General features: G+C 44.5%; 1 protein-coding gene across 1 annotated transcript; it reads left to right on the top strand.

Moving 5' to 3' along the window:
* The first annotated feature begins 65 nt into the window (after nucleotides 1-65).
* Nucleotides 66-27,876, top strand: Scnn1g (sodium channel epithelial 1 subunit gamma). The gene is made up of 12 exons (XM_035441616.1): nucleotides 66-382; nucleotides 2,469-2,787; nucleotides 4,147-4,337; nucleotides 5,628-5,731; nucleotides 8,641-8,804; nucleotides 21,519-21,617; nucleotides 23,562-23,679; nucleotides 24,403-24,481; nucleotides 24,563-24,620; nucleotides 24,795-24,856; nucleotides 27,137-27,212; nucleotides 27,496-27,876. The coding sequence occupies exons 1-12, from the start codon at nucleotides 66-68 to the stop codon at nucleotides 27,874-27,876; spliced, it is 1,968 nt and encodes a 655-aa protein (XP_035297507.1).

The raw sequence follows: 27,876 nt of genomic DNA, 5'->3' as shown, positions 1-27,876 counted from the left end.
CAAGCTCTCTTATTGTCTCCTTTCTCCCTTCAGAACTCTGCAGACCGCGAAGTCCCCTCCTCACCATGGCGCCTGGAGAGAAGATCAAAGCCAAAATAAAAAAGAATCTGCCGGTTCGAGGCCCCCAGGCACCAACCATTAAGGACCTGATGCATTGGTACTGCATGAACACCAACACCCATGGCTGCCGCCGCATTGTGGTGTCCCGAGGCCGCCTTCGGCGCCTGCTGTGGATCCTGTTCACACTGACCGCAGTAGCCCTCATTATCTGGCAGTGTGCCCTCCTCGTCTTCTCTTTTTACACCGTCTCTGTCTCCATCAAAGTCCACTTCCAGAAGCTGGATTTCCCTGCCGTCACTATCTGCAATATCAACCCCTACAAGTAAGAGGCTGCCGGGGCATCTGGGAGCCGGAAGTCTGGCCTCTCATGGATGCCAAAGCCCCTCCCCCAGAGTGGCGGTCTGAGAGCTACACCAGCCTGCTGACACAGGTTTAAAAATTTGATTTGATCGCCAAGATCGGTTCCAGACCTGTAAATGTTTTCAGTTCAATGGTTATGTCCAAGGCAGGAAGGCAGGGGAGGCTGCCCGACCAATTCTCCTTGGAGACTGGGCCTGGAATGAGGTTAGCAATCTGCCTCCCCCAAGATACACGTGTAGCCCGGTTGAGCCTTTCCTCCTAGCTTCTCAAGTTCACTCCCTTACTCTCCCAGGCTGACTCAGAAGTGACACCCAGGGAACTTCCGGAAGCATCCTTGCTGCCCTGACCCCTCATCTCAGTGAGCCGAGCCCAGCCCAGTAATTGAGCTCCCTGGGCTCTGGACAGGATCAAAACTTGGTGCTGCCCTGTTGTCAGTGGCAGGACCTGTTCTAAATGGGTCATCAGTGTCCTCAGGATTAAGGAAACTGATCTGGGAGGCAAGTCAGAAGGCAGCAGAATTTGTCAGAGCGTGGTGGGGGTGTGCAGAGCACGGGTGCAGAGCAGGAGTACAGAGAGGGGGTGCAGAGCGGGGAGGGGTGCAGAGCGGGGATACAGAGAGGGGGTGCAGAGCATGGATGCAGAGAGGGGGTGCAGAGCAGGGGTGCAGAGAGGGGGTACAGAGCAGGGATGCAGAGCAGGGATGCAGAGTGAGGATACAGAGAGGGGGTACAGAGCAGGGGTGCAGAGAGGGGGTGTAGAGAGCGGAGTGCAGAGCCGGGGGGGCGGGGTGGTGCAGAGCAGGGGTGTAGAGCAGAGATGCAGAGCAGGAAAGAGCACAAGAGGCAAGACCACCAGAAGCTGAGTTGGTCAGAAGCATGCGCTGAAGGCAAAGATCAAAACCAAAATCAGGCCTCAGACTCATTCTCTAACTCCAAAGTCTCCCCACCATCTTTCTCCTTTCCTCCCTCCTTTCCCATCTTCCCCCTTTCCTTTCTCAACCCATATTCAATCCATAATTATTCACTTAGCTTTCGCAAATTGTTAGACACTTTGGTTGTGGGGCACAGCACAGAATAACCCTAACATATTCTTTTCCTTAGTGGAGTTTATACTACAGTGAGGGAGTGAACTATTATATTTATGCCACTACAAATAATAATAGTGGTCATTTAATTACCTATATGCATATAAATATATTTCTTTTAAAATTTAGCATTATTTGTATACTTGGAGACAAAGTCATGCTGTGTCGTTCAGATTGGTCTTGAACTTGTGATCTTCCTGCCTCAGCCTCCCAAGTGCTGGCACTGTAGCTATGTACCACCATATCCAGCTGTATTTCTTATACCTATAATAAACATATTGAGCCTTCCCAATAGCCTTATTTTACAAATAAGCAGGCTGGGAATCTGAGACACAGAAATGCTAAGAAACTTGTCTAAGGCCACGTAGCCGGGATTAGGATGGAGACTTGGACAAGGCAGTTAGTTTGACTCTGAAATTGATATCCTTAGCTACTGTGCTATGCCATGGCCTCTACAGAAAGCAAGAGGGAGAGAGAATGGAGAGCTATGAGAAACTGGGACCATTTGATATAGTGATTTAGAAACACAAAACAAAAGGATGCCATTGTGCATCATGTAGTTAGTTCTAGTTTTCTGTGTGCTAGGGTGTTGTCAAAGTGACAGCCCCAATCTCTTGCCTCCCAGCACGGGTTGGAGGATGTCCAGTGGGCAGAGGCGGAGTGTGATGGGTGAACATGGAGCCTGCCACCATACAGTTAGTAGTTATTTATGTGTCCTCATTTTGGCACTTTATGGGAGGTACCTGAGAGTCAATACTCTAGAAATACTGATTGGGGCCATCAACATACCCAAGAGCAAGTAGATAGAGGGGGCAAAGTTGCAAATAATGAAAGACCTGGTCTCCTTGGCCAAGAAAGTGGTCAGGAGACAGGGCTGACACCAAGATGAAAGACAACATGTAGACGCAACAGCACTGTGCTAGAGGTCTTTCTTCTCCATGACATTTCCTTTCCACTTTCGTAGGTACAGTGCTGTGAGTGACCTTCTGACTGACTTGGACAGTGAGACAAAGCAGGCTTTGCTGTCCCTGTATGGGGTCAAAGATTTCCCAGAGGCTAAAGCTCAGAAACGCCGGGAAGCAAGATCCATGCGATCCACAGGGGAAGGCTCACAACCCAGATTCCTCAACCTGATCCCACTGCTGCTCTTCAATGAGAATGAGAAGGGAAAGGCCACAGACTTCTTCACTGGTCGGAAGCGGAAAATCAGTGGGAAAATCATTCACAAGGCTTCTAATGTCATGCATGTTCACGAGTCAAAAAAATTGGTGGGATTTCAATTGGTAAGACTCACTTCCTCACAGTTCACAGGTATGGGGGAGGGGAAGCTGGAGGTGGTGGGCTCAGAGTCTCTTCTTGATCATTACAGCCAATAGTGCAACTGTAAGAGATATATCTTGTTAGAGTGGTTTGGGTGGCAAGCTACTGAAACCCACCTCAAGCAGGTTTAGGCATGAGTGAAGTCTTAGAAGAGGACCATTGATTGACTCACGGGGGCTTTTTAAAGACAGGAAATTGGAGAGACCTAGTGATTTAGGGAACAGGAAATGATGCTGAATTAAAGAGGCCATTTTCACTTCTGTTAATGCCTAAGATGCAGATTCCATCTTGGGATTCTACTTAGCCAAACCTGGGGGCACCTGATCACCTCCTGACAGGGTCCCAAAGCAGAATTGCTACACAGACATCAGGAAGGGAAAATAAACTGTAAAATACACTAGGGTTCCCAGTAGTCCTTGCCTTCATGAGGAGCCACGGTCAGACTTCTTATCTCCTCTCTGGTCCCACTCAAGTGGCAATGGGAAGCACCTATTCACTGAAAATGAATTCCATTACACTCCTGGGCAAAGACTATCACTATTGTGCCTCTCCATGCCACCACTGGAGCATGGACAGGGACTGTTTCTTCACCTTAGTAGCCTTGATTATGAGACATTTAATATAGCAATACTTTCTATCAATCTAAACACATTTCAACAATGAAAAAGGCCCCTCATCAAAATCATTGAGACTTCAAAATCCTCCTGGTTCTATTCATAGGATATTTACATGATTCTCTTGATACCAAATTCTTTGGAGATTTGTCCTTTTAGGACACTTTCCAAGCCCAGAGTGATGAAAATGCCTGGAATGTTCCATGGCTTCTCTCTAGAGCCCTCATAATTAAGTATTTCAAACATGAGCCCTTCTAACCACTGCTAAGTGTGGTTGGGTAGGATGGTATTCCAGCTAACATTCTATCAGTGACATACTCCATACGTTAGTGCCTTGGCTGAGATCCTACAGAGCAGTAATGTCAGAATCTGGGCTAGAATCTAGATTTCTAGATGTGCCTATAAGAAATGGGAGAGTTCAGTAGGAAGACAGTGACATGAATCAGCTAACCCTGCATACATGGGGACCCTGAAAACTGATTTTGCTTCTTGTCCAATGGCAGATAGTAGTAGGAAGTCATAGGAGTTGACCCCAATGTCTTTCTTTGCTGTCTCTTTTATTCTTGAGGCTTAAGGTGACCTTTTCAAGTTCCCAGAAATAAGAGGAAACCAACCTTGTTCCTAAGGATGTAGCCTAGCATCTGTAACTCATCTAGGTCCTTCCGACAGCGATGGAACTGACAGCCTGGTGTCTCCTCTTGTTCACAGTGCTCAAATGACAACTCTGACTGTGCCACCTACACCTTCAGCTCGGGAATCAATGCCATCCAGGAGTGGTACAAGCTTCACTACATGAATATAATGGCCCAGGTGCCTGTAGACAAGAAAATCAACATGAGCTACTCTGCCGAAGAACTGCTGGTGACCTGCTTCTTCGATGGAATGTCCTGTGATGCCAGGTCAGGAGTAGGCACTCTCAGAGGATGAGGCTCTAAGCTCAGGCCCCTTTCCATGAACCTGCAGCTCACTTGTAGGTCTTAAGAACACTGACTCTGCCCTTTGGAAAATCACTTACATGGGAGCTAGGTTCCAGGGTCACTGGGAAAATATACCTGGTGTAGAATCACAATATTTTTTTTCCTTCTGAGACAGGGTTTTTCTGTGCAGCCCTGGCTTTCCTAGAACTCACTCTGGCAAATCACAATGTCTTTAAACCCATTAATTTATCTGTGGCAACACAAGGTAGTCAATAGTGTGTATGTAAACTTTGTATATTACTATAATGTGTGAGAGCAATTACTCTTGTACAGAGGAAGGAAAGGAGGGAGGGAGGAAGGGGAGGAGGGAAGAGAGAAGGGAGGAGGAGAGGGAGGGAGGGAGGAAAAAGAAAGGAAAGGGGGAGGGAGGAAGGAGGCAGCAGTGTTTATATTTGTGTTTCTTCAGACCATTCCACCTTGAATACAATAAGCATCCCTGGTGGGGACAATTAAATCAGTGGGACATTCTGAGGTGGCCCCACCAGTCTGAATGGTTTAGCTAATTTTTTTTCTGAATTCTGAGCCTTTCTGACCCTTCTATATGTTAATATACACATTGGTTCTTTCAAATATTGAGTGATTGGGTTAATCTCCCCGTGAGGGAAATTACAGAATGGCCTTAGGAGGGGCTCCTCTGAAGGTCATTTTATGGGGCTTGGGATTTGCAAAGCTCTAAGTGTTGTCTGAGAAATTCAAGGGTAGAGGAATTTGGGGGCAGGCATGTGACATGAACAATACCTTATCAGAGCTGAGGGTGTAGTTCAGTTAGTAGAGTGCTTGCTTAACATGCACAAAGCCTCAGGCTCCACCCTGGGTATGGTGGTACACATCTGTCCTCCCAGCACTTCGGAGATAGAAGCAGGAGGATCGGATGTTCAACATTATTCTTGGTTACATGGGGAATTTGAAGTGAGCCTGGGATACATGAGACCCTATTTCAAAGACAAAAATAATATCAAATAAAGATAGAGATGGCAGTGAGAGGATTAAGAGGGCGAACAAAGGACATGGTCTAATTCTGCATCAAGTCATGTCAACCTGGCCGAGGGGTCAGTTCATTTCACCAGAGGAAAAAGGGAAGAGTGAGTCACACTCACATCCATTATCCCAAAGCAAAGTTTTCTCCACCAACACAGTGCTTTCTGATCTCCACTGGGATACACAAGGGCAAGCCCAGCCGAGCTCCTTATAAACCTTTCCCTTCCTCCATAGGAACTTCACACTTTTCCACCATCCAATGTATGGAAATTGCTATACGTTCAACAACAGAGAAAATGCCACCATCCTCAGCACCTCCATGGGGGGCAGTGAGTATGGTAAGGAAACCTGAGTGGAGGGGACCCTGAGGCACTGGAGTAACTACCATGATGGCAACAATACATATGGGGACTACAAGTGGGAGCACTGAGCTTCTGATCCCTTCCACCTGGCTCTAAAGCAAAGGCACACTTCCCCTCTCCCAGTGCTTACATGAGCATTCGTGTTCATTCTTTTCTTCTCTGTGGGTGTATCCTCCTTTCTGACATCTCTATCTTTGAGAGAGCCACAGGGACACTGCTGTGTTTTCTTCAGCTGACAAACCACTCTGGTTTAAGCTCGTTGCTGGGGTGACTAATACTGGGCAGGTGGCGTCTGAACAGAGCTAACCTCAGATGGGTTGAATAGGAGATTAGGCAGGCAGGCAGGCACACCTTTACTTTAACTAAGATGACAGATTCTGGAGCCAAAGCCCAGTTCTGCCTCTCACTGTGTGACCTTGGTTACTGCCCTTCAACTATAGCACGAAAACAATAACAGTAGCTCCCATAAATGTTATTCAGAGCACTTAGAATAAGATCTGGAACACACTCAAGCTACCATACCAAAATACCATAGTGTGGGTGGCATCAACAATAGACATTAATTTATCACAATGCTGAAGGCTGGAAGTTCAGGATCAAGACATTGGCACTTGTGAATTCAGATAAGAATGCTCTTCTTGGTGGCAGATGGCTGCCTTCTATGTGTGTCCTCACATGGCCTGTCTTCTGACTCAAGAAGGTGCTGAGTCTCTCCTTTTTAAAGGGATGCCAGCCCTATCAGATTAAAGCCATGCCCTTAAGACTTATTGAGCCTTCATTAAAGCCCTATCTTCAAATGCCTTCACACTGTGAATCTGGTCTGGGGGGGTACACACTCCAATGCTATGTGGGCAACCATCACTGATGTCACTGCTGTCACCACTACAACTGTTTATGACACCACAACTTCTGCCATGTCTACTTTATAAGGAAGGTGAGAACATGGCAGACTAGCTTGGTTTCCTCACAAAAGGAGCCCCTCCACGACTTTTCTGTGGTGCTGAGGATCCAACCAAGGGCCTTGCACACACTGGTCAAAGTACTCTGCTGCTGAGCTACACCCCTAGCCCTTATTTGTTTTGATATAGCCCAGGATAACCCCAAACTTGTGAGCTTCCTGCCTCCTGAGTACTGAGAGTACAGGCATGCATGCACCACCATGCCCGGCCAAAGGGAATTGTTGAAAACTTCAATACAAGTAGAACTTGATTTGTTACACAGATATACTCTTCTTAGGAATAGCCAGGCTGTTATAGGGGAAATCTACACTCAGAATCCTGGCTTTTGTAACTCTGAAATTTGTGTTCTTTCCACAACCACAAGAAGCTGTGACCCAGAGTGCACATTACAATGCCAAGAGGCTAGCTGGGAATTGAGTAAAGAGGGGCCAAGTTCTGGCTTTGCTGAGTAAAAGCTGTGTGGCCTCCTGCACACCACATCCCTCTCTGGGATCAGTTCCCTTATTTACAAATATAAGGGGTTAGATAGCTCTGAAGTTCTCATCTTTCAATTCACAAAGATTCTACCCATCCATTCATTCATTTGCCAAACACTATCTGCTATTTGCTGGCCCCACTTTGAGGAGCTAGAGATACAGGGGGAATGACAGATGCCACTCCTGCTTTTAGGGAACTTGCATTCCCATGGAAAGAAACACTGGGGAAATTAATAAGCATGCAGAGACATGATTTAATCCCAATACTAATGAGAGGTAAGAAGGAGAGTTAACAGAAAAAGCCAAGACAGGGTGGCTGGGCTCAGAATGGGAGTTTGAGCTGGAAAATAGGGGACTCAGTAAGACCTCATGGAGGGGAATATTTAAATATGAGAAGGTCCCTGTTCACATTCACAGGAGCAGTCTGGGTTCTAGGGAAGAAAATGAATCCAGTGTGTCCTAGATAGATAAATAAGGTGTATCAGTTACTTTTCCGTTGCTGTAATAAAACAGCATAACCAAGACAATGTATGAAAGCATTTAATTGGGCTTACAGTTCTAGTGGATTAGAGTCCATGATGACAGCACAAAGACATGGTGGCAGGAACAGCTGAGAGCTCACATCTTGAATTGTAAGCAGGAGGCAGAGAGCACACTAGGGATGACAGGAAGTGTCTGAAGCCTAGAGTGTACTCCTATGACATCTCCTCTAAGGCCATTATCTCCTAATCCTTCCCAAACAGTTCCACCAACTGGGGACCAAGAATTCAACATATGAATCTATGGGGGCATTCTTATTCAAACTACCACATAAGAGCAGTGTGCTTGGAGATGATCAGAAAGGGAGAGAGTGGGATAAGTTGAGGATAAAGACATTGATCGAGCTACATCTCCATAGCCTTGATGGGGACAGGCAGAGAAAATCAATGCCATTCCCCTATATCCAGAGAGATTTCACTAAGGGGCTTCAGGCAGTGATCTGACCTGATTTCCAGTTTTTGAAGTTCCATCTGGCAGCCGGTACAGAAAATATTCCATATAGAGAGCAAGAGCAGGGAAAGGAGGAGGTTAAACCAACAACCAAATATACAATCACATTTTATCTCTACTCCAGCTGCACTCTGTAAACAGCCACAGCAGTGAAGGTACCTTTGGATGTCTAGTAGAACTATCAACAACTACATAGATTTACATATCTCAACCAGTTCCTTTATATTTAGCAGGAATTTAGTCTTGGTCAGCACTGTGACTGTGACATGTGTTTGAACCGCTACTTTGAACTTGCAATAAGCAGATCAAACACAAGTCCTGCTGTCCTAGATATTCCAGTCTGGTATTCACCTACCTTTTGCTTTCTGGGAGATCCTGGGTCTTGGATGGAAGGCTCCCCCAGACCCCTGGGGACTGTTTTTGCTAGCTTTTAACCACAGCAAGCTGCTCTGTCTCTCAGGACTGCAAGTCATCTTATACATAAATGAAGATGAATACAACCCCTTCCTGGTGTCCTCCACTGGAGCCAAGGTGCTTATCCATCAGCAGAATGAATACCCCTTCATCGAAGATGTAGGGACAGAGATCGAGACAGCAATGTCCACCTCCATAGGAATGCACCTGGTAAGAGGATATTCGTTGGCTTATGTTTAGAAAGGAGGACATTTTTTTTTTTCATTTTGAATGATGGCTACAGAGGTATAGCTAATGAAAAGGGTGCTGTTTTCCAAGAGAGCAAGGACCTGTGGTTTCCAATGGCTATCCCAAAGGTCATTCCAGGAGTCACATTCAAGTTTGTGTTTGCATCTTCCATGTGGGTTAGCAAGTACAGGATGCCATCTGGGGAAATAACCCAGGGAAACTCCCTTGCTAAAAACAAAACAAAGCACTGGTGTTTATGGAACCAAAGCATCAGACACTAGCTATGGATTTGTCAGTCATGTAAAGAGAACAGATAACATCATTGTAGGATGTTTACAGGCACATGATTGGGGAGCAGGGGGAACTACGTACAACACAGTGACAACCATTTAAAGTAATGGGGTTTTCAAACATCTGTTTAGTCCATCACACTTTTAGCAATTTCACTGCTAAGAACTCTTTTTACCCTCAAGCCTTTGCTGTTCTGTAACCTGTGTGTACTGGAACCCACAGGCCTATCAAAAGAAGCATACATGGACCCCAGACACCAACTAATATAGCTTATTATTCCACTCTTAATCTTTGCCATTCTGACAGGAAGGCATTATATCCATTGTAGGTTTTCTTACACTCCTCCTTAGTGGAGAATTTTTTAAACCTGTGTGTGGTTAGGAAAACTAGACAATCTCTTTGTGGACTATTGCTTATGTCTTTATCAGCATCTGTGTTTAATGTCTCACCATAAACTCAGTTATTGCACATCACAAACTTAGTCTCCAGAGCAATGGTTTCCAAATGCAGTTGGCCATCAGGTGCAGAAACATTAATCAAAGAGCAAAATCTTGTGATGATCACAAGAGCCAGTACTATCAGGAAATGTGGCTTAGAAACTTCAGTGATTCTCAGTCAGAGGTTATGAGGTGACACAGCAGGCATTGGAGGCTCGATCAACTCTCCATCACTTAGTCATTCAACAGTTATTTTCTGTATATGTCATCAGTGCTAAACCCAGCAGAGAGAATCAACAGTGAGAAGTCTGCAAATGACAAATTATAATCACTATGTGCTATGAAGGAGAAATGTGGCTGGGCATAGTGGGTCTTGTCTGTTACCCTAGTACTTAGGAAGCCAAGACTAAAGAGTTCCAGGCCTACCTGGGCCACATGGAAAGACATTACCTCAAAAAGCAAAACAAGAGCAGGTGGTTGGTAGGAGAGCTTCATAAGAGCATGTCATTGGTGTCTTGGTCAGTTTTCTGGTTAAATGCCTAAAATTGGATTATTTATAAAGTAGAGACTTTTGTTTGGCTTATAATTTGGGGCTGGAAAGTCCAGCATGGTGATGACCATCGGTAAAGGGTCTTCTTTCTGCACTGTAACAGGACAGGGGCCTCACAGAGTGAGGACTCTAGCTCAGGTTGCTCTTCCTCTTCTTACAAAGCCACTAATGCCATTATAGGAACCCACCTTATGCCCTTATCTCCTAATGATCCCCAAAGATCCCATGCCCAAATATTATTAACATGTCAGCTTGGGATTATATTTCTAACACATGAATGTTGAAGGAATACATTTGAACCATAGTTATGGGATACTGACCCATGGGAAGTTGAGATTCAGGGTATGCTATTTTGAGGAAATGTGATTTAAGTGCACTAGTTTTAAGTTGAATGGTGGTGGAACACAACATCTGTTCCTTCAATTATGTGTGGGAGGAAACCATTCTGATAGTCGTCTGGTGATATGGAGCTCTCAGATGCGCTTAGGATCTTTGTCCCAACATAGGAGACAGGTAATGTGTACAGCTTGGGCTATGTGAATACTGACTTCCCAAAGAGACAAAAGCATCTTGATTCTTTGGAATTGGAAAACCTGGGGTACCACTATTTTCTCTGTTCACCAAAGAGCCAAAAGCTCCCAGAAGACAACAGTGAACATTTCCACCCAACATCCCCCTTACTGTTTTCTCTGAACCCTGAAGAAGGACTTGGATTTTTCAACTCTTTCTTCCCTTATTCTTTCACCCTCTTTCTGCCTCCTGCCTCTCATGGAGTCTGTAAATGGTTAAGAGTTAAGTATGCTTTCAAAAGTTCAAAAGAAAATGGATTCTGCCCTCTGGGTCTCTGTTTTGAGCTTGGAAACACCAACCATATTATTAAGCAAACACTCTCTACCAATGGTGGGTAAACAAGGATATGGTTGAGTTTTCTGCTACACCTGTAGAAAATCAAAGCCATGCAGCAGGGTCAGTCCGCCAGAGGTATGATTGATGACCATGTCGAACAACAACAGAAAGACAAGGATTACTAAGAGGTCAGCAGGGAATCACTAAGAATAAATCCAAACAAGCTAGACTTCCTTCCTTTTTCATTTTTCATGTTTATTTACTTATTATTTATTGTTGATAGGCATGTTAAGCTGATAGACTTAGTTAGGAAATTGGCAACAAACTTTCTTATTTTTTAAAGGCGTATACGGCTTAAAATGTCCAAGACTCTGAATATCAAAAGATGAACCCAACCTTTAACAGGAGAAGACAAAAATCCACACACCTGGGCTGGGGAAGCAGCTTGTGCATAGTATTCTGGGTTCTAGAACCACACACACACACACACACACACACACACACACACACACACACACAGTTGTTAATTGTTCCATAGATCAATATACATCTACAACATAGAGCTTGTATCTGGGGAAACAAGGACCCTCTCTGTCATGTATCTAATCTCAGCTCTTGGACCATAATATATTCCCAGTAATTACTGGGTAGATGAGTGGATGGAATAATGGATGGATGGGTAGCTGGATGGATGGATAGCCAGATGGAGGCTATTAGAAACGCTTCCCAAATGATGAATTCTTGAAGAATAAGTTCCTTCCAAATGATGTCAGGAAGGGCTAGTCCAAATAGAGTGCACAGGAACCACACAAGGGCCATGGGTAGGATGTTAAGCCACATAGTATAGCTTTTTGAACCTTGAAAGCTGGATACAGTAGCACATGCCTGCAATTCTAGTATTCGGGAGGCTGCAGCAGGAAAATCAGGAGTTTGAGGCCAGCCTGGCCTACATAATGAGATTTGTTTTTAAAATAGCATTTCGATTAACGTCCAATCAATATGCTGGAGACAGTACAATAATAACAATTCCAGAGAGAAACTGTAAGGACCTTCACTGGGCAATGGCTGTGAAGGTGAGCAGGAGTGAGATGTGGCGATCGATAGTGTAGAAGCAGTAGAGCTTGACAACTGATTCTATCAAGAAAAGCGAGGGGAAGTGGGATGAGGGGGAGTGAGATGGATACTCCGGTCCTGGCTGAGCTGTGGGGTGGGTCAGTGTCAGGCTCAGAACTGGGAAATAAAAGAGAACAGATGTTGAAGATGACTACTTCAGTTCAGGACTTGCCCAATTTGTTGTGTCTTGAGGGCAAGAAAAGGTGGAGTTAAAATGTCCAGTAAGTGGATGCTTTGAACCTGGAGTTCAGAAGAAAATCTGGAAGGTATTTCTAGACTTGAAAATAAATACCATTACCCAAGACTTGAAACAGAACCCTTAACACGATCTGTTTAGAGCTGAACAGGAAGAAAATAGAGATGCAGAGAAGCAGAAGCCAGGAGGAATCTGTGTCAGATAACTGGGAGGGAGCTTTGGCAAGGTGTGCCAAGTGCACTTAGAGGTCAAGCAAGATGAAAGATGAGAGGAGTTCTCTGAGTTTGGAGACCAAGAGGGCACTGGCATGCTTTGCCAAGACAGCCTTCGGTGGAAGGAGGGGAACAGAAACTAGAGTACAATAGGTTGGATGGTGAATGGAAGTTGAGGAAGTGAACAGGGTGGACCATTCACTCCTGGAGGTGTAGGACTGAGTCATAGAGCAGAGAGACGCTGCACTGTCCAGCAAACCCCACAATATTCCTTTACCTTCATGTAGACCCAGAAATTCTTTTTACAAGGATATGTATCTCAGGAATTTGGAGCTCAGGGAGCTTGACTTTGCACTTTGATTATATAATCTCCACACCTTGATTACCTCATCTGTATAATGGGATGGTAACACAAGTTCTACGTTGTGACTGGTGAGAGTTCAGTGAATTAATGTCTGCTGGGCACTTGTGTTACATGCATTACATGCTTGGCATATAACAAGTGCTCAGAAAAATGTACTAGCATTCCTGCACGTGTTTTAAGAAAAGAGACGTGGCCAGGAATGCTAATGAATGTCTGCAATCCCTACAGTCAGGAGGTGGAAGCAGTCACAGATTTAATGCCAGACTGGGATATACATCAAGACTTGTCTGAGGAGTGGTTAGAGATGCTAGGGAAGGTTTTTCTTTTCTTTTTAATAACTCTTTCTTTTATGAGATATATATGTAATACACTCATGATATATATATATATATCTATATTACTATATAGCAATATACTATTGTGTCATATATATGAAGAATACTAATTACACATATATAAAATATACTAATTACTTGCTGTATGTGTTGAAAACATCTTTTCTAGTTTGTGCTTTCCTTTGAGTTTCTTACTGTATTTTTCAATGAAAAGCACTAAGTGTTGCATAGTCATGGCCTTTGTTTTCCTCTTTTGTCAGTATGTTTACTGAGGGTTTTCTGAAGGGTTACTGAAGTGAATTTTCTTTCAATTCTTTCACCACTTCATTTAATACTTTAACCAGTTTGATTTCTTTTCTGCAGATGTAGAGACTAAGTATATTTCTTCCTCTAAACTCTTTTTTATGTCTTAACTTCATCTTTTGATCAATTTTCACTATTAATTAGAAGTATAACTTGTTTTGCAACACACACCCACACACACCCACACACACCCACACCCCCACCCACACACACACACACGCACGCACGCACGCACGCACGCACGCACACACACACATTTATAACATACCACAAAATGTGAAGAGTTAAACCACCTGTTTCAGTTATTTTTCTCACTGTTATGGCATAAAAAAAAAAACATAAAGACAAAAGCGATGGAAAGAAGGAAGGATTCCATTGGACCTCACAGTTTGCAAATACAATCAGTGCATGATAGTGAGGAAGGGATGTGAGCTACAGCATGAGTTGACTGGTCACACTGTGTCCAAAGTCAAGAAGCAGAGAGAAAATGAGGTTGGTGTTCAACTTGCTTTTTATTTGTTTCCTTTGTTCAATCTGGGACTCCAGCTTATGGAATGATGCTGCCCATGTTCTAAGTGGGTTTTCCCTCTTCAGCTAAACCTCTCTAGAAACACCTTCATACACATACACAGGGGTGTGTCTTCTAGGTGACTCTAAAGGCAATCAAGTTGACGGTCAAAATTAAGCATCATGTCACCCATAGTGACATGCAGTGAGAAGCCCTTTGGTATTGGAAGGAAATTGCTTCTAGACTCTTCACTGATACCAAAGTCCATGGCTGCTCAAGTTCCTTATAGAAAATGGCACAGTATTTGCATACATTTCCCTATATGCTTTCAATCAAGTCTAGATTATTATTAATACCCAATGCCATATAAATGCTATGTTAATCATTGAAAATCTACAGATGTTCATTATACATGTGTTGTCTTAGTCAGGGTTTCTATTGCTGTGATAAAACATCATGACCAAAAGCAACTTGGGGAGGAAAGGGTTGATTTCATCTTTCAGCTTGTAGTCCATCATCCACGGAAGAAGTCAGGGTAAGAACTTGGAGGTTGGAGCTAATGCAGAAATCATGGAGGAGAGCTGCCTACTGTTTTGTTTTTTCTCATGGCTCATTCAGCCTGCTTTCTTTCTTTCTTTCTTTCTTTCTTTCTTTCTTTCTTTCTTTCTTTTTATTAGTTCAAATTACAAACAAGCTTGCTTCACATGGCAATCCCTTCTCCCTCTCCTTCCCCTTCCCACAACCCCCACCACTCCTCCTCTCCCTTCCCCCTCTGCTCCCCATGGAGGGTAGGGCCCTCCACAGGCACTCCCCAAAATCCACATCATCCTGGCCTGGCCTCCCATGTGTCCAGACCAAGAGAGCATCCCTTCATGTGGGATGGTCAGCCTGCTTTCTTAAGCACCCAGGACCACCCGCCCAGGGGTGTCAGCACCCACAATGGGCTGGGCCCTCCCACATCTATTACTAATCAATAAGATGTACCAGAGACTTGTCTTTAGGTCAGTCTTACTGGGCACTTTCTCACTTAAAATTTCTCTTCCCAGATATGTTCCTAACTGTGTCAAGTTGACCCAAAACTATTCAGCACATGCATTTCCCAAACATTTCCTTTGGTGATCCTTTGGTGATCAAGCTGGTCCCTGTATAGAATGAGATAGCATTTACTTAGTGCCTACACACCCTACAAATATGAACACTATGTAAATATTATGGACATGCTGTATTGTTTAGATAATAATGGCAAAGAAAGGATCAACTTGTGAAGATTTATTATTTTATTTTTAAAGATGCATTCTGTTTATGTGTGTATACGTGCAAATGCATGTACAGATGCCCATGGAAGCCAGAAGGTGTCAGATCCCTTGGAGCTGGAGTTATAGGCATTTGCAAACTGCCCAGTGTAGATGCTTGGACCTGAACTCAGGTCCTAGAATAGTGTGAGCTCTTAACTACTGAGCTATCTCTCTGGTCCCAAGATAAAGTTTTAAAACATATCTTCAACCCACAATTGGTTGATACTGTAGACTCAAAGGACCAACTGTATATACCATTATTTATTTATTTATTTATTTATTTATTTAGTATTTGCAGTACTGGTGATTACACCCAGGATCCTGAGTATACTAGGCAAGCTCTCCACCAATAAGCTAAATCCCCATGCCTTTATTATTATCATCATTATTATATTTATTTTGAGGCAAGGTCCAGACTTGAACCCACCACCCTCCTGCCTCTGCCTACTAAATACTTGGGATACAGGCAGAACCACACCCAGGCCAGTTGTGTATTTGAAGGTTATGAGGTCAATGTTTGATTTCTCCGTAATAAAAGACCGCTTGCTGCTGTAGTAAGGCTTGTCTGTTGGATTGAAATGAATCAAGAGGGAGATGGAATTTGAAAAGTAAACTGAGGCCAGTGAAGGTATGCATTACAGGCTAGGCTGAAGCATTTAGTCTTGAATCACCAAGCTGTGAGGAAACTGATGGGATGAGATCTGTGATTTGGTGGATAAGTGGGAGGGTGGGTGGAGGAGGAGACACTGAGGAAGAGAAATGGAGGCAGAAGAACAAATTTCAATAATCCCAATGAGGGACACCACCAATCATGTCAGTTGGGGAAGAAGAATGGTGAGGATTCAGCTGGCTTGAAGATGCCTCTGTGTGTCTCCTGATGACTGAATGCAATGAAGAAGTTTCTAAAATGAAGGTTGTGTTTCCAGCTTGAACATCTGGATAGACTAAGATGTCACTAAGACAAGGAGGTTTTAGGTGGGTGGGGGAGATTCTGAGCTCTGATTTAGACAGTGTCACTTAGCTTTTTCTGTGTCTACCATCTTCAAAACAGTGGCTTCAAACAATCAAGTATTAGATGAGTCTGTGGAGCAGACAGGGCACTGGGTTCATCTGGGAAGTTTCTCTGATCCAGACCAGACTTTGTTGACCTCAACCAATGATGCTTGTGGTGTGTAAGGTCAGGTGCTAGGTCAGGCAGGCTTCCTCCCTGTGGCCTCGCCTCACCAGCTGACTGGCTTGGACATGTTCACACAGTGACACAGGCTCCAAGGTCAGCAAGGGAAGGCTAGTTCTGATGGGCAAGCACTTTTCAAGTATCTACTTGTAGATAACCCACGGGCCAAAGTGTGAGTCATGTGACCTACCTGGATTCAACTGGTGGAAAGCAAACTTGATCTCCTTACGAGACAGCAGGACTTGGCTAAATTTTGCAAACTCCCACAGTCATGGTATGTTTAAGATATCTGTGGACCACCTAGGCAGAGTTTGGCAGTGGTCAATTAGGTCTCAGTAGAAAAGTTTTGGCTGGAGGTCAGCGTTGGGGTCAGCGATCCCTGGTGCCGCTGCACTGGGAGAGGATGAGTTGCGTATAGACTGTGAACACACTCTAGGAATTCTAACTGACCTTTGTGGAGAAGTTCTATGTAAGCTCTTTCTTAGCATTAGGTTCAGTGAGTCCTCACAACAGTAATCAGAGCCATGGACTGAAGCCATGGCTCCTTCTCTCAGCAGCCACATGGAGGCCATCGCTGCAATATTTATTTATTTATTTATTTATTTATTTATTTATTTATTTATTTGCTTATTTATTTATTTTCTTTGGTTTTTTAAGACAGGGTTTCTCCGTGTAGTAGAGTCTCACGAACTTCTGATCCTCCTGACTCTGCTCCCCTCTCCATCCCTGGGTGGATATGCTGTCATTCCTGGTTTATGTGTTGTCAGGAATGGAACCCCAGCTTTGTGTAAGCACTCTATAATGGAACTATATCTCCACTCCTTCCCAGTATTTGATTGTTTTGTTTTTCCAGACAGAGTTTCAGACAGAGAAATTCACTCTGGAAACTAGGCTGGCCTCAAACTCACCGAGATCTGCCTGCCTCTTCCTCCCTTGTTTTATTAGAAAGTCAGTTTTATTAGCTGTTCAATGAATTGACTTAATATCTTCCTTATGTTTCTCCTTGCTATGACAAAATACCCAGAAAAAGCAACTTGAGGATAAGAAGGTTTATTTTGTCTCCCAGTTTGAGGATGCAGGTCACCATGGTGAGGTAGGAGTGCCAGCAGGCATGGCTGATCACATTTCCTCCTCCGTGGGGAGACACAGAGATGAAGCTAGTGAATAGTGTGGTCATGTTCAGAATGGTCTTTTCTCCACGGTTAAACATTTCTGCAAATATCTAGATGATTCGAAATACTGTCAGGCTGACCATCAAAATTACATACACCATACAGGTCAGAGACTTACGTAAACATAACGTAAACTGTTCTCAGAAAACACTGAAGCCTAAGGAAATCAAGCCATTCAATATGAGGGATCTGCTGGAACCTGAATTCAGACTTGTTTCAACTCCATGCCCTGCCCCCATTTCTGATTGCAACGCTAGTGAGTCTGCCACGGCAGCTTGTGTAGGGATGATTGGCCATTGGTCATAATGTGGTTGCTGCAGAAGGGGTCCCTTAGAAGGGCTCAGAATCCTACCACCTTGGTGTATGGTCAGATAAGATGGTCAGAGTTGGGTTCTGAATTCTTCTTCTATGAGCAGCCTTCTATCTCAGTTACATCCTCTGGAGCTAGGAGTGAGGACATCTTGTCTACAATAGCAAAAATATTTCATTCCCAAAAGTCTCAACCTGATTTGTACACAGTGGAAAACGACTGCAGTATTGCTCTGGGTGAGCTGGGAGACCAGATTGCTCACTGCTCAACCCTCTGTAGTGGCTCTGGGACAGGATGTAGGTGTTGCACAGTTTTGACACAGGCAGCAGGAGACACAGCTCCACCTTGTGCAGCCTCAGTTCTTTTTAGAGACCTTTACCTGGGTGAAGCCAGGAGCTTGACTTTTGCCACAGAATAAAATCTTGAGATCAGTTGGTATGAATCAGAATTGGAGGTGTGGCAGGGCTGGAAAGCATCCTGACAAAGTTCTTCCAGCTGAATCTCTGGAGGAAGAACCTCCACCTATCAGGAATGAGTGAGGAGAAAGCCCTGAACCACCCAGGGCTTCTATGGGACCACGGGGCCCTGAGATGTCCCTTGGAGTCTGTGATTCCTATGCTTTCTGAGTATCCATTGACTGCCAGAGTCCCAAGCACGCAGACCACCTTACCTGGATGCCAGTTGGTGTTCTTGCTGAAGCAGACAAGTAGAGCCTGTGGCAGACTCTGGCTCTGTGGACAGGTCAGCAGGATCTTGGGTCTCAAGATTCCTAGAAAGCTTGCAGCTCAGAAGAGTCCAGAGGGTGACAAGGAATAAAGGTGTCTTTGGGGAGAGTTACAGCTTGGCTTCTCTGCATCTTATTTCCCAGTCAGTCCATTGATTCTGCACTAACTGGAAACAAGCTCATTTGTTATAAGCAATATTAGTGAAAAGACAACAGAGTTATGTCTGTCTTGTCTGTCTGCTGTCTATCTGTCCAAACAGCCACTTTCCCCCTTTGCTTGCTTCTGTTGTTCCAGAACTTCAAAGTGAGGACAGCCAATTGCCCTTCAGGTACTTGCAGTTAATTGAGGGAAACTAATGGGTCATCAGATGAATTACAAAATAGAAAGAAAGAGAGAGAGAGAGTAGTCTCTCCACATGCTTCTGGTCTGTTTCTATTTGTGTGGCGCCTTCCGGTTCTTTGTTTTGCCCAATTATCAACCTTTCTCTTAGAAGCATGCCATCCCATGCCTCTTTAGCCTGATCTACAACAATGTACATGGGTGTGTGGGCACACACGAGCATTCTCACATGTGAGCAGACCACAGACCCTCACTCTAGGCTGGCTACAGTTTCTGTTTAGTTCTTGCCCCTCTTCAGAGACGTTATCACTGCCCATCCTTATTTTTGTTGTTGATGCTATTGTTCATTTGGTTTTTTTCTTCCTTTGTTGTGTCTAGGTTGTTTATTTGCTTTGACATATATTAAGCTGGAGGCAAACTTGCTGAACTGCTATATGTGGATGGATAAGGGCTTTGAAATTTGAGTATCGACGTAGTCTCTCCTCTTATGATCAGACCATATTATTCTATTTTCCTTGATTCCTCTAAGAAAGTCAGCATTCAGAACGAGAGGCAAGGAAATGGGCCCTCTTGAAGGGACTGGAAACTCAGGCATCTCACAGCCCCACACTTCTTTCTAACCTTCCAGTTCCCCTCACAGCAGATAAACAGATGGCTCATTACCATTCAGGAAGCAGGAATTCAGGTTTCTCAGCAGGCACACAGGATGGTTTTGTCTTAACTCCTTCTCTGATTTGTTTCCAGAGATCTTTCTTCCTGACCCCTATGCTGGACATTAAATTCACACAGGCTAGAAAAGAGCTCTACCACTAAACTACATTCTCAGCCCCAGAGATTTCTCTCTTTTGCCAAGTTCCAGGCACAATGACCCAACCCCCACTTCAATCTTTGCTGCTCCCTCTGCCTGGCATTCTTCCCCCAGGTCTCCAAAGACCAACTCCCTTTTAACATTTTATACTGACTCAACCCAAAAAAGGTTCGTTGGGAAGCCATGCAGAGGAAGCTGATGACATGGTCCCAGTCCTCACCTCAGTCTGTTGCTGTGATAAAACAAACAAACAACAGACGAAAGAAACAAACAAAAAACTCACCTTTGACCAGAAGCTGTTAGTGGAAGAAAAGGCTTATTTGGCTCATAACACCAAGTTATAGTCTATCATTTCAGAGAAATGATAGGAGCCCAAGCACTAGTCACATCACACCCAGTCAGGACCAAAGAAACGAATGCACCCATGCTGCCTGCTTGCTTGCTACTCAGCTACCCCTCTCTACTCTTGCACTGCCCAAGGGCCCAAACCAAGGGATGGTGCCACATTCATACAGGGTAAGTGTTCCTACTTCAAGAAATAATCAAGACTCCAGCCTCCCATGCTCACACCCACAGACCCAACCCGATAAAGACAGTTTCTCAGTTGAGGTTCTCTTCCCTGGCGATGCTAAATTATGGCAAGTTGATATTTAAAAGTAACTATTGTAGGCCATAAAAGAAATACTAAGACATAAAGCAGAGAGTGTCTTAAGACACCTTGCAGAAGTTCAGCGAGTAATGTTCCAGCAAGGGTTCAGACCACTCAGAAGGGGTAAGAGTTCTTTTATAGTGGGGAGTTATTTCATTTTACCATTGTAAGGCTCTTGGGCAGGCCCACATCTGAGAGGACAAACAAACCCTTCTTTATCTTGTTGAGTAGTAAATTTTTCAGTTTTTCTGGAGCCTGGACAGATAAGGCATATGAGTTATTAGAGGTTAGGCTCTAGATGTCCATATGAGAGATTAGATCAGGATCCAAATGGCCATGACCCAGCCATCAAAGTGTATGGATTTGGCTCTTCATTTTGGTCTTTGTCTCTACCAAAGGGCCCTTTCTCAGAGATGCCTTCTAATCTGTCTGGAAGATTGGAAGATTGACTGTTTCATCGTCTTAAGTCTACCCAGTGTCCTTGAACATTATCCAAAATTAATCTCATTTAAAAAAAACCTCTGCGTGTGTGTGTGTGTGTGTGTGTGTGTGTGTGTGTGTGTGTGTGTGTGTGTGTGATGTATGTGCCACAGGACATATGTAGAGGTCAAAGACACATCAGGGGTTTGTCATATCCCAGACTAGCTGGGCCATAAGCTTCTAGGAGTCTTCTGTCTACCTCCCATTTCTCTGTCAGCGTTCTAGAATTACAGACCCAGGATCTACTGTGTCCAGCTTTATGTGGGTTCTGGGGATTTAAACTCAGGTCTTTACACTTTACCCACTGAGCCATCTCCCAGCCCCATATCATTGATTGACTAATAAACTAGTAAGGCAGAGTATCTTATTGGTCACCTGGCTGTATACCCTTCCGGAATCCATGCTCAGCGAGAGCAGGGCACTTGTCAACCTTTCTCATTATGGATTTCACAGTGTCCTCAATGGCACCAGACCTATTAGGTACTTGGTAACCTGAGGTGACTAACTAAATTGTTAGTCACCTTCAGAGGGGTCCTCCCATCCAGATCCCTAGGGAGGTATAGATGACTGTGTACTATTGTAATTGCAGACAGAATCCTTCAAGCTGAGTGAACCTTACAGCCAATGCACAGAGGACGGCAGTGATGTGCCCATCACAAATATCTACAACGCTGCCTACTCCCTCCAGGTATGGCATGGCAGGGCCCTCATCTCTGGGTCATGGCTTGGATCCAAAAGATGAAGTTATAACTAAGCTGAGGTGTGCCCGGGACCAGGAACTAGGGTGAGGATATCTGGGGTTGGTCCAAAGACCTCAAGTACAAATGATGCCAGCTGATTCCAGTCTTCTTCGGTCCTCTGTAACCAGAGACTAATTGACTCACTGAGGTTTATGTGGAACACAATGTACAAGGCAGACAGGTCTACTTGCTAAATGGGTCTTGGCAAAGGATAGACAGGAGGGGAACCTTCAGTAGGAGACAAAAGCTGAAGGGTCAAAAGTTTTGGCTTCCAGATTCATTTGTGCCCCATGACTTGGGTAAGTTGTACCTCCTTGACAGTCACAGAGTTGTACTGGATCAAGGTGAGCTAATTGGCAACTCCTGGACTCCTCCAAGTTGCATACTGATTGCTCTAACCAGAATGGCATTAAAAATTCAGGAAATGCCACAAGAAAATCCATATTTCTAGCTTTTCTTGAAAAGGGCGCACACCTTTAATCCCAGCACTTGGGAGGCAGAGGCAGGAGGATCTCTGTGAGTTCAAGGCCAGCCTGGTCTACAGAGCAAGTTCCAGGACAGACTCCAAAGCAATACAGAGAAACCCTGTCTCGAAAAAACAAACAAACAAAAAAAGCAATAAATAAATAGAGTGATTTAGGATCTGGGAACAGATACCCCAGCAGGACAAACCACAGGAGGAGCCGCCACTTTAAACAAGCTATGCAGTCACAGATCTGCCCCCTATAACATATGACATCACTGACCCCTGTAGGCATTGCAGTTTTTTAAGTGCAATGAGTGGTGGACTGTTACACCTCCTCTCACAGACTGGAACTCTGAAGTTAGTCTCCTACGGGGATGCTAGAAAGCTCACAGATATCATCTTGGCAGAATATAAGATGGGTGGTGAGGGGAAGGAATACTAGAGAGACAGCTCAAAGAGCATGAGGACATGGGTTCACACTCTCAGAATCCACATGACCTAGCAATGGCAAGGTTAGACACAGGTGGGTCCCTAGAAGCTCATAGGAGGCTAACCTGGTCTACATGGCAAATGAGGTTGTAGGCTATTTTATGTCATGTAAGTGCTAACACCTAGGTGAAAGGGGAAACTGGAGCAACTTTCAATAAACAGTGAGCAGCACAGTCCTAACAGTCCAATACTCAGTTAAGTCCTCCACACTGGATCTCTCAGGATTATGACCACAGTACCCAGGAAACTTGCAATGTAGGGTAGGGGCTTCAAAGCCAAGCTATTCAGGATCATTGTTTTTGTTGTTGTTGGTTGTTTGTTGTTTTGTTTCTGAGGCAGGGTCTTATTTTGTATCCCAAGATGGCCTTGAACACACTGTGTAGCTCAGGCTGGCCCTTCATGTTGCTGTGCTTCTGACTCCGTTTTCTGAGTGCTGGGAATATAGGTGTGCTCCACCACACCTGCCCAAATATTAGCTGTGATATCTATCTTCCTCATGACCACAGGTAGATTATTCAAATCTCGGCTGTGTCTTTTTTTCATCTTTAAGTACCATATTACTCCACAAGATTGGTGAACATGAAATACATGACTATATTAAAATATTTGTCCTCAGTAACTTACCACTAAACATTACTCAGGGCATCTTTCTAATGAACTCACTTTTAGGGGGTCTAAAATCTTTGTGAGCAAAGAGGTATGTTTGTGTCACCTCTCAGCTCAGTTCTGATGGAAGCTAGAGAATTCCATGCTGGGCTTCCCGGAAAAACTTGGTCTTTAAAATTTTTTTAACCATTTTGTTTTCTTTAATTTTATGTGTGTATGTGATATGGCCAGCATGATAGAAAAAAGCTTTGGAATGTAAGATATGCAGGCAGGGAGTTCTTGGCCTCTACCTGCAAGGAGGTTAAGAACATTCTTGGGTATTCTCTTTCAGATCTGCCTTTATTCATGCTTCCAGACGAAGATGGTGGAAAAATGTGGCTGTGCCCAGTACAGCCAGCCTCTGCCTCCAGCAGCCAATTACTGCAACTACCAGCAACACCCCAACTGGAGTGAGTGATCCCACCTCCAGTCTTGCTCATCCCAGAAGGGGAATCGCTTGGTCCAGCAATGGGCTTCCCTGTGATCTTTTGAGCCCCTGTCCTGATTGTCATTTGCCTGAAGAGGGTGTTAAAGGCCCTTTCTGTTAATAAGCCTGGCTTGGATTGTACTTTTCAATTATAGACTAAATGCTATGTCCCAGCCTGTGCTAATAGCTTGTCCACATAGTCAACTCTAAATGGCACTGTTGTTAGTACTCTTGCATGGAACAGGGAACGAAAGTTCAGAAAGATTAAGTCACTTACCTTAGGACACACAGGTGAGAAGTCACAGAATGGACCCAAGGACTGGCTAACCCCCAACTCAAGTCTTTTGGGTTGTTGTTATTGTTGTTTGTTTCTGAGACAAGCTTTCTCTATGTATCCCTGGCTGTACTGGAACTCACTTTGTAGACCAGGCTGGCCGAGAACTCAGATATCTGCCTGTCTCCTGAGTGCTGGGATTAAAGGTGTGCACCACCATGCCCGGTTCCCAACTCACTTCTTTAACCAGGAAAAGATACAATTTCCTGACATCGCAGACCAGCATTGGTTCTCCCTCCCCCCACCCAAAAGTAGCATTTGTAAGAGGTGCAGAAATAAGTAACTATCACAAGATAGTGGGGGCTCCAAAGGTGACCCTAGGAAGGGTATTGTGCCCCCAAAGTTCACACTACCTTTTACCCTGTCCCCCAGTGTATTGCTACTACCAGCTGTACCAGGCCTTTGTCCGAGAAGAGCTGGGCTGCCAATCAGTGTGCAAACAAGCATGCAGGTGTGTAGATCTGGAGGGCTAGGGCAGGCAGGGCTGTGCTAGTCAGCAGCCTGTCTTCACTCTGTGCCCTTCTCCCCTAAGCTTTAAGGAATGGACACTGACCACCAGCTTGGCGCAGTGGCCATCTGAGGCTTCTGAGGTAAGCTCTACCCCTACTTCCCTCGCCAGCCCTTGGTGTCCTCATCTATTCTATTATGGGGGGCATAGTTCCTAGGTGGGTAGACCTACATCACCAAAGCCAGAGAAATGGGGGTGTGGCTGAAGAAGAGGGCAGTGGGTAGCCTGCGGCCCACTCTTTCTTTCTCCATCACAGAAATGGTTGCTGAATGTTCTCACCTGGGACCAAGGCCAACAAATAAACAAAAAGCTCAACAAGTAAGTTTACCTCCACCCAGTTCTCTCTGCCTCTGTCCGCCACAGGCTCTGGGCCCTTTGCTTGCTTCCTCATTGCCAAGCCCTCTCCTTTTCGTTCATTCAATCATTTAGTCAACAAATATTTACTGAGCTCCTATCATGAACCAGGCCCTGCTCAGATTTTTGTTTGAGCATGATCAAATGTATGAAATACATTTTGCATTGTGGCCCATTGAGTCCATAACTGGAATAAAACATGCAACAGTATTTCCTTATGATGTATAAAGCACTTGGGCTGATTTTCAGATGACACAGGATGCTCTGGCCAAACCGATTATTTGCAGTTGTCTTTCCGTACCCTCAGGGAATCTATTCCACGGCTCCCCCATGAATACCAAAATCTCTGAATGCCCAAGTCCTGTATGTGAAATGGTACATGTTTGCATATGACCTACCACATCCTCTCATCCGTTTAAGTCTTCTCTAAATTCCTCGTGGTACCCAGTGTGATGTAAATCCTATGGAAATAGCTACCATATTAGATTGTTCAAAGAATCTGACACAAAATAAGTCTGTGCATGTTCAGTCCAGATGTAATTATTCTTCCTCTCAAAAATTTCCCTCCATGCCTGGTTGAACATATGGACCCAGAACCAACAAACAGGAAGGGTGAGGAGTTTCCATCCTAATTGGTCACAACATATCAGCTTGATTGTTTGGTACATACCATCTCAATTGGCAAACATTTTGATATACCTTTCAATATATTCTGATATTTCTTCATCTTTTTTTCTTTTCTCAAGTTTTTTTTTTTTTTTTAAGCTAAGAGTGACCATGAACTCCTAATTTTCCTGTCTCCACCTACCAAGTACTGGGATTGCAGGCATGAAGCACATGCCTAGCTGTGCCTAGTCTATTCAGTTATTAGCAAGTACTATCATAGTCCAGTAAACTTACTTTGTGACTTGCTAGTGTATCCTGACTTACAAAAATAGTCCTTTTATTCTAATCCTACTTGGATTTTTTCACAAAGAAATTCATTTCTGAGATAATTTTGGCAAAAATTACCTAGGCCAGAGATCAGAAATCTCAGCCGATGGAGAAAAATAGGGTAGAAACTCAGGCAATGTAAACTCATACTTCTCAGCATTACCATGTTCCAGCATAGGGTATTCCCCAGGAAAAGCCAATCTGGTCTCCAGTCCAGAGCATCCCATTAAGGGCAGGGTGGTGTGTAAGTTGCTGGGGGAAAATGGGGGACATACAGGTGACCAAACCTGCTCTCTGTCCCCCACCCCCACCCCCACCCCACACAGGATTTGCAGTAAAATGATAAAGACACATTTAGCTCATCAGTCAGTAATCCCAAACTTTTGGAGCCAAGTCAAGAGGGTTGAGGGTTCAAGGCAACCTTAGATTACATCTTGAGATTCTGCCTCAAATAAATATAACAAATAAAGAAACAACAAATAGAATGAGACTGAGCATTTGCAACCAACTGTTGCAGACCAGTGACCCTTATCCAAATCTAGCCCAATAAAGCAGCCCCTTGTTTTCTGCTTTTCCTAAAAGATTAAATGTTCTATGTACATGTAACTTCCATTCTTGCATCACATCAAATATCTATGTAACAGTGAAAACTTTGAATGAGCATGAACTTTCCAGGTCCACTGTCCTATCAGGAGAGAGTTTAGAATGATAGTTAAGGGCATGGTCTTGAAGCCAAATGGGGTCTGGCTTTGAACCAGCTCACTCAAAGTGAGTCAGCTATGCAGTGAATTAACCCAATACATGTCTCAATTTCCACACTGGTATAGTAAGGGGATGATTAAAACACAGTTTCCTACCTCAGAGAGACATTGTGAGACTTGCATTCATTCACTCAAAGATCTTCCAACAGTGTTTGGTGACATCAGAGGTATCTAGAAGATACTAGATGCCATTACAATCATTGTCACTATTACCTTAGCGTGCTTACTTCTCTTACTTGCACCAGTCTGAAACTTCAATCAAACAATTACCAGTGTCAAAATCTAATTCAAGGGTGGCTGGGTGAACTGGCTTCCTCTGGGGGTTGAGAAACAGTTTGTTTTTTTTCTGAATGGATGACCTGAGAACCAGGCCCAAGTTGGAAATGCACTCTGAGGTATAGAAAGAGACCTGGGGACAAGATTCTAACAATCTGAGGATGTTTAGAGCATAGGCCATGGAGGGAGATGATAGCCATGCTGAGGGGCTGCCATCTGGCAGGGAGCCAAGGCTTCCCACCCACCTGGGCCCCACCTGTTGGAATTTCTGCAGGACTGACCTGGCCAAGCTCTTGATATTCTACAAAGACCTGAACCAAAGATCCATCATGGAGAGTCCAGCCAACAGCGTGAGTAGTCTGCTTGTCCAGCATGTCCCAGATCCATCAATATGCCTATCTACCTGGCCTAGGGGAACTGTCAACTTGAGGAGATCTGACCTGATGTAGGGTGGATGAAGCCTCAGAGAGGAGACCAGAGTGAGAGGAGACAGGCCTATAGCTGAGGCCAATTGGGAAAAGCTTTTGCCCCCCCCCCCCCGCAACCCCGAGATCTCTCTGCTCCCCAAGTGTTGGATTGTAGGCATGTGCCACAATTCTCAGCCTTGGAGTTACAATGTGGCTTCCCTTGCAGATTGAGATGCTTCTGTCCAACTTTGGTGGACAGCTGGGCCTGTGGATGAGCTGTTCGGTCGTCTGTGTCATCGAAATCATTGAAGTCTTCTTCATTGACTTCTTCTCTATTATTGCCCGCCACCAGTGGCAGAAAGCCAAGGACTGGTGGGCCCGGAGGCGGGCACCTCTCTCCTCTGAGACTCACTCCAGTCGTCAGGGCCAGGATAATCCAGCTCTGGATACAGATGATGACCTGCCCACTTTCACCTCTGCTATGCGCCTGCCTCCAGCCCCGGAGGCCACGGTTCCTGGCACACCACCCCCCAGATACAATACCTTACGCTTGGACAGTGCCTTTTCCTCCCAGCTCACAGACACTCAGTTGACCAATGAGTCCTGA

The sequence above is a fragment of the Cricetulus griseus genome, chromosome 3, assembly GCF_003668045.3.
Source record: "Cricetulus griseus strain 17A/GY chromosome 3, alternate assembly CriGri-PICRH-1.0, whole genome shotgun sequence".
NCBI lineage: Eukaryota > Metazoa > Chordata > Mammalia > Rodentia > Cricetidae > Cricetulus > Cricetulus griseus.
Note: the sequence above shows the minus strand (reverse complement) of the source record. Positions and strands in the feature narration are given on the sequence as shown.

What these genes read in the sequence shown, in the direction of transcription:
- Scnn1g (XM_035441616.1), top strand. Translation starts at nt 66, where the DNA reads ATGGCGCCTGGAGAGAAGATCAAAGCCAAAATAAAAAAGAATCTGCCG. An exon ending in ACGCTGCCTACTCCCTCCAG is followed by an intron (nt 21,618 to 23,561) that starts GTATGGCATGGC and finishes ATTCTCTTTCAG; the next exon opens with ATCTGCCTTTATTCATGCTT. An exon ending in GGCCATCTGAGGCTTCTGAG is followed by an intron (nt 24,621 to 24,794) that starts GTAAGCTCTACC and finishes TCTCCATCACAG; the next exon opens with AAATGGTTGCTGAATGTTCT.